Source organism: Scleropages formosus, chromosome 14 (genome assembly GCF_900964775.1).
Source record: "Scleropages formosus chromosome 14, fSclFor1.1, whole genome shotgun sequence".
Lineage (NCBI taxonomy): Eukaryota > Metazoa > Chordata > Actinopteri > Osteoglossiformes > Osteoglossidae > Scleropages > Scleropages formosus.
The window spans coordinates 10016019-10025062 of record NC_041819.1 but is presented as its reverse complement, the minus strand read 5'-3'; the positions used below and the strand labels follow the sequence as shown (position 1 = coordinate 10025062).

General features: G+C 44.9%; 1 protein-coding gene across 1 annotated transcript; it reads right to left on the bottom strand.

Moving 5' to 3' along the window:
* Positions 1–2758: 2758 nt before the first annotated feature.
* Positions 2759–7244, bottom strand: LOC108920509 (membrane transport protein XK-like). Its single transcript, XM_018729291.1, has 3 exons — positions 6860–7244; positions 4283–4545; positions 2759–4015 (listed from the first exon to the last, which is right to left on the bottom strand). Exons 1-3 carry the CDS (start codon positions 7102–7104, stop codon positions 3192–3194), a joined length of 1332 nt encoding a protein of 443 aa, XP_018584807.1. The 5' UTR covers positions 7105–7244; the 3' UTR covers positions 2759–3191.
* Positions 7245–9044: the final 1800 nt, after the last annotated feature.

Here is a 9044-nt window from a genome sequence, read left to right as displayed (position 1 = left end):
ATGACAGAGAAGATAATGACGTATATTGCTACGGCTGGCCACATCGCACTCGAATTTTGATTCTGTTTTCCAGAACTACCTAGGTTACAATTTTTGCCCCATTTTGATGATATCAGTCTTTTAACTTGCGTTAAAGTGAGGTGAATACACTAGTAGACACAACATATGCACAAATGGACAGAAAATAAACACCGAACACAACACTTCAACATTTACCTCACTTAACACTTCACACCACCATGTATAGAACATCACACACACATACATCTTGTACCACACTGGATACCATACCTCCCTCATACATACCACGCTGTTTACCACGCAAACTGAGATTAAGCAGCCCCAAGAGGTGAATTTCCTGTGTTATCATTACAGTTGTTCACATCAATTCTGCCATTAATACCTTTGCTGCTTCTGTAAAACTTGGCATCAGTAACTTGCCTCCTTTCTTGACAACCCAGCCACAGGCTACCTTCAGCACAATGTCTGAAAAGGATGACTGGATGATGAATGCAGTGATCATATGGCAAATGTGCCCGCTGTGGCCCACAGCATTCAGGTACTCCCAGCTCCATGGCAACAGGGAGCATTCTGTTGTTGTCACGGGTCTTTCAGTCAGCACTTCGGTGTCAGTTTAGACTCAGAGGTATTTCTCAATTCATACTATGTATGATCTCTTTGATTTGGGAAGGAAACTATTACTGAGTAACCACTCAGTTCAGTACACTTGAGCAAGGGCGTGGACTTAGGTAATTCATCATCATCATCATTCATCATGAATAACAGGTGTCCAGTACAGCAGTGGTCCAGAGCTTCTCATGAAAGCATAGGGTGTGAGGCAGGGTACACTCTAGAAGAGATACCAACTCTGTGAAGGGCAATAACTCAAACAGTCATTCAAACAAACACACACAAACAAACAACAATATAGAATCAGCAATCCACCTGAAACACATTGTTGCGCTATGGAACCTGGAAGCTTGAGCACCTGGGGGTGGTGCCCTTCTGCTTAGGTAAATAAACAGCACATAAAGCACTGCAGTCCTGTAACAGTAAAATACAAAGTTGTCTTCATCTCTGTCAGTGTGAACTTACATAGGATTATGTAGATAAAACACTTGAATAGAATACACCTACACTGCCAACGTAGAACCCACACACACACACACACACATCATTTGAAACTGCTTGTCTCATACGGGGTCGCGGGGAGCTGGAGCCTAACCCGGCAACACAGGGTATAAGGCTGGAGGCGGAGGAGACACACCCAGGACGGGACGCCAGTCCATCGCAAGGCACCCCAAGCGGGACTCAAACCCCAGACCCACCGGAGAGCAGGAACTGGTCCAACCCACTGCACTACTGCATCCCCTTCAATGTATAGCCATAAAATATAAAATACAGACACCACAGACTTTGAAGTTTAACAAAACAAACTGGAAAGACAAAATGATTATGGCCTCAAACAGCAATGTAAGTTAGAGGAAAAATCCACATTTACATAAAGCCGTACACAATAAAATTTGTCCTTGAAATGAGTATTTTATTGGCAATTTTAGAGGCAGAGCTGTACTCGAGAAATGCTGCAAATCAGAAAAATGCAGCCTGGCACAAAAAATGTATATTCAGTAGGTGTGGTGTTAGCACTTTAAATAGCTGAACTAAAACAGTGCCAAGTGCTATATAGAAACAGGCGACCAGAACAATTTCACTGAATCCAAGATATATTTCAGTTATGATTTAACACCAACATCCTCAGATATGTGAAGGGAAAACTATTTGAACTTCACACATTTTTGCTGTAGACATATTCAGAACAATACAGCAGAAGTTGTAAGAGGTGTTTTTACTCCCCTTCTGAAATCAGAATGAAAAAAATCATAAGTTATAATTCCAGAAAGTCTGAAAGGCCATTACGTCCCAGCATTCTAATGAAATGAAAGCCGAAATGAAGCATTCGGAAAAGTGCAGAAATGATTACACAGATTTCTTTGGCTTCCAGAGGTCAATATAAAGTAAACACTAACATTCACACTTTTATATACTGTATATAATTTTAAGGAAAGCAATTAAAAATCAGCAATATACACAGTATTTCACAAGACATATATGCAAATACTGCTGGCCAGTAATTTTCTGGAATGAAAAGCTAGCCTGCAATAAACAAACCATATATACATCACATTTTATATGACAGTATATTCATTTGTCGAATAGAAAGAAATCTTAAAATAATGTCTCCAAAAAATGTTCACAGTAACATAAGTTTAACATCTTAAAGTTCAGAGTACACACTACAATGTACACAGAATTATTGTGGGTGGTCCAATTATTTTATTTGTGGTGTTCATTTTATTAGAATATTTTACCCTCCTTGCCTGAAACAGCGCTTTTAATGTCATGCATCTGCTGCAAAAAAAAAAAAAAAAAAATTTACTTAACAAAGCCTGGCCATCTTTAAATATTTTGGAAAGAAATACTCCCATACAGAAAATTCCAATTTTAGACTGACTAACAATGTCCAAAGTAAAACATGTGCAAAGTCATGCTTTTCCATTAATTAGTGTAACATTTAGATGAATATGACATAAATCACACCAAAGCATGCAGACACATAATACATTTGAGAATTTCAGCCAAACATGCTTTCTGCCAGTCTGACTGTTCATGCTGCCTTTAAATGTATATTTTCAGTAATCACACTTACATGTTATTTACATAATTAATTATCCAACCTTGACATAATACGAGGGTCCTTTAGACATTAAAATATATCACTATTAAACCTTCAGCCCTTTTTGCTTGCTGATTTTCCCATCGGATATTTGCCCGTTCTTAACATATGGCTTTTCGATCTTCTACCAGAATATTTTTTTCATAAAAATACAAAAAGAAATAACACCCTCCAAAGGGTTACGCAATCATAACCTAAGGCATGTACTTTCAAAGCACAGTATTTTGCATCATAAAACATTTATGAAAATAAAAACTGAGGACATGATGCATAGCTGAGGTGGACTGGGGATACAGTCTCACATGCACACCTCAGGTATTGGCTGTTTGTAATCTGCAGAGTGCAATACTGGACCACAGAATAGCTTACAAATTTGCAGTCAATACCGCTTTATTATTGAGTACAGGCTGCATAGCTTAGAAGGAATTTTCTGGGAAAAGTGACATGTCAACAGAACTTATGCATTACACGACAGGGTCTGATTAAGGCCGCCGTTCACATCACAAGCAGCGTCATTTGTGGCGTCTTGGTCTGAGGGTACCGGTGGACTTAGAGCCACCTTGAAGGCGGCGCCTGCTTCCGGCACAGGTCTGCAGTACAGGTAGAGGATGTTTGACCACTCCCACAGACCACGAGAGATGCTGGAGGAGAAGAGCTTCTTGCAGGGATGACAAAACTGGTAAAAGACCAGCATGAAGAAGATACCGATGGCGTAGCCCACGAGAAGCTGCAGGACTAGTAGGGGGCTGCAGATGAACTGGTAGAAGTCTGTCTGGAACACGTACCACAGGAGGATGAGTGTGGCGTTCTCCACAAAGCGCAGCATGTAGTACACAGCCATACGGTACCAGTTCTGGGACTTGTTGATCAGGTCAGGATCGCTAAGCTTCAGCTGCACTGCGGACCAGCAGAACATGTTTATGCCAGCATACAGGAAGGTCAGCAGACACAAGACCATAGTGGTTCCTACGCGTGTGAAAGTCTTCTCAATGTTCTCAGGGAAGGGAGACCTGCTCCACCAGAACAGGATCCAGGGGTATGAGAAGAAGGTGAAGAAGTTGATGAGAACCACAGGCAGAATCCAGATCTGGAGCACAGAGCTAAAGAGGACCAGGACCACCACCCGGGTAGCGATCTCGAAGCTTCTCCATAAAAAGATGCAGAGGTAGGCCACAGGCTTCACATTCACCTCATACTCATCATACTTGATTTTAATTGCTAAGATGTTGCAGCGCAGGGCACCGTACACTATTGACAGCAATGAGATTACCATCAATGTGCCTGAGATGGAGAATACAGAGACATACAAGATAAACAAATGATAGATTTGTGATCAGTGCAGGCAAAGAAGGAAACTGAGCACCTAAAAATATAGAGACTAGTCCAGTTACTTCTCATGCATGTTAAACTACAGTACAATACATACGCATATAAAACTTTATGCTCAGTAAAGTAAATGTAAATTATTTACTAGGGTGGGTATTCTTTTCTTTTCAGCTTGAAAAGTTTCACACTGCATTGTGGCATTCAGACAACTCTGTATGGTACCTCTTCCGATGGAAACGGACTGTTGCAGCACGCAGATGTAGAGCTGCAGGGTCAGCTGGGGGGCAGAGCCCAGGAAGGCCTGGATGACGGAGGTACGGGAGAAGGCGGCACGGTGGGTGAACAGCTTCCCCTCCGCCTGGCCCACCTGCTTCTCCACCTCTTCTGTCCGTCCATTTTTGGGCAGCTGTTTCCTTCTGGTGATGCTCACGTACGGCTCCTCAATCTTCCCTATGCTGCCATAGATCCAGAAGGCCTCCAGGCACCTGCCACGATACCAAAAGCAACTGTGCTCTTACCCTTGCAGCAGTGGTAAATGTAACTTTCCCCACCTTCTCTCGAAGGGAAGGGATACAGGTGGCTGTTCGGCGCTTTCCACGGTATGAAGGATTAGCGCTGATAGTTTGCGGTTGAGCAAACGCATTTTCTCATCAGCCCCGAACAAATATATCGGGCTGAGAAAAGACAACAAAGCAAACCTTACTTCTGCATAAAAAGTGAATTAGTTACCTCTGTTGAGTTTGCACTTATTTCGGAGAAAATTCATTATTTAGCTCAGCGTTAGTGTTACTTCTGCAGATGACTGTTAACTTGAAAAAGGAAGTCATGGAACTGGGGTTACGACATGTATTACTGTCACTTTTGTGGGCTTCCGATGAGCTCCGTTATATTTTTTCTTCACCTGTCATCACAATGAGGCTTGCAAATGCAGTAATTCTTCACAAAGAACCCGACTGATGGACAAGATGGACATATTTAACAAAGCTTTTTGGATAATGGTAATTTCTCTGAGTTTAAAGTAATAAATCATATGCAGTGCTTAATGGAAGAGGACAGTACCTAGTTGTCTTTTAATAAAATAAAATACACTAATGGTGTAATTCTCCATATTTTATTCTTACAATGTCCTTTGCTGGGGTATGGCAAGCTAATGGAGAAAAAAAAGAGTTGAAAAGCTTTTTTATTTTCAAAGGATCTGACATAACTGGACAAAATTTGACCTTCTGATTTTATATGAAAAATACCTGCTCTTTCATAAGTGAAAACAGAGGCTGCCTTAACTGTGTACAGAGCGTATTCTTGTTGAAAACATAAAAAGTTATAAAAAAAAAAAAAAAAAAAAAAAAAAGTGTCAGTAAAAACAGTCCTGTCCATTGTAGGATGTTAAAACAACATCTTTTTTACATTATTCATAAGAGAATCTCTCTGACATAGTTTTACTCACAGTTGCTTCCCTTTGCAGCTTTTGATGTTCTCTTGTCAATATACAGTATAGCGAGGGAGTAAAAACATAAAGAACCCGGAGAGGTCTGAGTGAAGGACATACAGTGCATGGCAACAAGAAGCAAATCCCATTGCATTGCCACTCAGGGCGGGGCGACAAGTCCTTACCTCTGCAAGACTGCTCTGCTGCGAATTTGGCCAAGCGCAGCCGGTGACACCTATACACACCACACACCTGCACGCTGTACATGACTTCTTGTACGCAGGATGAAAGGTTTCCGGTTACACGGCTGTGGCTTGGGAGGGGCCACAGCTGGACATTCTAGGGCCCCTGAAAGAATATTTCTGTGCCCCCCCTTTAAATTCAATAATTACTGCTGGAGTTCTTGTGGGCCCTGCCCAGGTGTTGGCTCCCGTCACCACTAGCGACGGCCCTGCTTGGCTTTTTGCTGTCATTCATACTGACATGTACACCTTCATATCCACAGCTTGCTATAGATGCACATTAATATACACACACACGCACACATTTTCTGAACCGCTTGTCCTATACAGGGTCACGGGGAATCGGAGCCTAACTGCATAAGGCCGGAGGGGGAGGGGACACACCCAGGACGGGACGCCAGTCCATCGCAAGGCACCCCAAGCGGGACTCGAACCCCAGACCCACCAGAGAGCAGGACCCGGTCCAGCCCACCGCGCCCCCCACACATTAATATATGCAATTATAATTACACAGGAGGTGTTCAGTGACAATACAGGTTAAAACTGGCTAACTTATCAACATCCAACCAGAGGCCCCCCTCTCTGAATATACACATATGATTATTTTGTTTTTGGTGAACGTTCAGGAGCTTAATTTAGCCCTGAGGATTTCAAAAGGGAAGTGAAATGCGCTGTACATGATTAGAATTAGGGTTACCGATTTAGGAACTGGGTAGCACCGCGCTTTACACCTTCATCAAGCACGTCTTATAGATGCAACATATTGTATAGAGTGAGGATGCAGCGCAGCACGTGACACGAGGCGCTGCCAGGAGGAGCAGTGTGTGTGTGTGAGAGAGAGAGAGAGAGAGAGAGAAAGAGAGAGAGAGAGTGATCGCGCGCTCCAGGGAAGGGCCGCGCAAGCAAGGTCTGCTTTGCTGAGCGATCGCGCGGACCGGGGCGCTGGTCACACTGCAGGGATTCCGGCCGATCAGCACCGAGAATGACCACGGCCTGCCCTGCCCTGCCCTGCCCTGCCCTGCCCTGCCCTGCCCTCCCGGCCTCCCCTCCCCCTCTCCTTCGGACCGGGTGCGATGTGACGCGCATCAGCACGGCCGCGTGGGCGTTGGCTGAGTCTCGTGCGCAGCCTACCTGACTATGGGTCCGAGCTGCAGGATGTGCAGCAGCAGCACGAGCGGTCTGTCCCTGCTCAGGTCGCGGTGGATGAACGTGAGCGTGAGCTGCACGAGCACGGAGGGCACGAGCGCGAAGAGGAGCGTGAGCCCCTGCCAGATGCGGTCCCCCGCGGAGCGGTACGTGCTGCTGAGGTACAGCGCTGCCGTGGTCTCGGCCGTGAACAGCGACACGGACACGAAGATGGAGCAGGGGAGTCTCATGATGCTGTCATAGCCACGGGGACGCGCGCAGGCTTCTGCTTCTCTTTCTATTTCTGCTTCTGCTTCTGCTTCACATGACAGCGGCGCGAGGAGAGGCGCTCAGTCTGCGGGCGCGCGGCCACTTCGCGGGGCACCTCGTCTTCGGCAGACCGGCGGCTGCAGTGCTGCCTCGTGCCTCTAGTCGGCGCGCGGCTCCTGTGTGACGTCACTGCTCTGCACGAGCCTGCCTGCCTGCCTGCCTGCGGCGTTCGTACGTCCCGCGGCTCGTCTCACCTTTTTCTCGACAGTCGTGGTGGGAGCGAAATCGTGCTCTGTGTGTAGTTTTAAAGAAATCGAAAGAAAGGTCATCCGGACCCAGAGCTGGGAAGCTCAGGCTTTAACTTACACCCGTTGTTGACCTGATGGCTGTCCTCCAAAGAGCCACGCAATGTTAGTTGTGTGCACTCAGATGTACCATGATTTACCCATAGCACAGCTGGGGGACGTGGTGGTGGGGCGGCCTTGGCTGGGTCTTGCACTCTGACGGGTCCGGGGTTCAAGCCCTGCTTGGGGTGCCTTGCGATGGACTGGCGTCCTGTCCTGGGTGTGTCCCCCTTGCCGCTGGGCTAGGACCCAGCTCGCTGCAACCCCACTTGGGACAAGTGGCTTCGGCCAGTGTGTGTGTGTGTGTGTGTGTGTGTGTGTGTGTGTGTGTGTGTGTGTGTTTAGTACAGCTGGGCAATTTTACTGCATCAGCCGATGGTACGTATGTTATTCTAAGTCCTACAGCAGGAGCAGAAGTTTCAGCTTGGGTCTTTGACTGCAAGGTAGCAGCTGTAACAACTACACCTCCTGCTGGCCCATGAACCCTATTACACACAATCATCTTATATTTAAAAAAAAAATCTTGTTTGGCAGGAGTTCTGTCCATTGAGAATGCTGAACCAAACACCATAGGATCTGTCATGCTGAAGAGGCCAACCAGTACACCAAGGAAACATATTAACTTGAGGCCAAAACCTATTAACAACACAAACACAACACACTGAGGCTAAAGTGGATCAGTACATAAGCAATATTATCACTTAACACACAATTCAAACCCGAATTCGACTCCCCGCATGGCGTGCCTTGCGATGGACTGGCATCCCATTCCGAGGTGTGTCTCTTCCCCTTCCAGCCTTGTGCCCTGTGTTGCCGGGTTAGGCTCCGGTTCGCTGCGACCCCGCTTAGGGATTACTTGTATACCTTTTATTTAAAGATATCAGAGTAATGTCAACATATCAACCATATTTTGTGATAACTTTAACAGAATGCTACAAATATTTTAGGAAACAAGGTGTTTTCAGTTGCCGGTTCCTTATGATTTATCTGAATTTATCTGAACTGGAATTTTTAAAAGATCCTCTTATTCGATACTGAAGTTCCTCACATCTCAAGGGGAAGTTAGAAAATGTGTTTCTGGAATTAAAGAAATGTCAAAGTAAAAGCCTGTGGTGCCTTGACTTAAGGGAACTTTTCATCTTTGATTGAATTCAGAGTTATAGCCAGCGACTCATTCACCCACATGCTGTTTTGATGACGGGCAAGCTGAGCACTGTGGTGAAAGTGAAAGCTGCTTATTTGTGCCAGTTTCAACTATCAGACTGAGTGGCTTTCCCATTTTACCCGTTGAACTGAAATTTCCTTTCCAGCCAGAGAAAATGAAAGGTATAATTTCTTGTGTGACTGCCTTTTGGAACGTTTCAAAGAAATATTTATGAAGTCAATTATTAATACATCAGTGTCGAATAAACCATCTGCTAGTTGATACAGTTGGTGGTAAGTTGTTATTGCTAATTATTTAAATAGTACGATGAATACGGGAGACAGTCTGAGGAACAATAAGGCATAATGGATAAGAAGGAAAACAATGACTTCAATGTTTAAATCTTTGACAATGGCATCAGTGCACAAACTAG

Coding starts and splice junctions, on each gene's coding strand:
- LOC108920509 (XM_018729291.1), bottom strand. CDS start 7,104: ATGAGACTCCCCTGCTCCATCTTCGTGTCCGTGTCGCTGTTCACGGCC. Junction 4,546..6,859: donor CAGCTCGGACCCATAGTCAG/GTAGGCTGCGCA, acceptor GTATCGTGGCAG/GTGCCTGGAGGCCTTCTGGA. Junction 4,016..4,282: donor GTCCGTTTCCATCGGAAGAG/GTACCATACAGA, acceptor TCTCCATCTCAG/GCACATTGATGGTAATCTCA.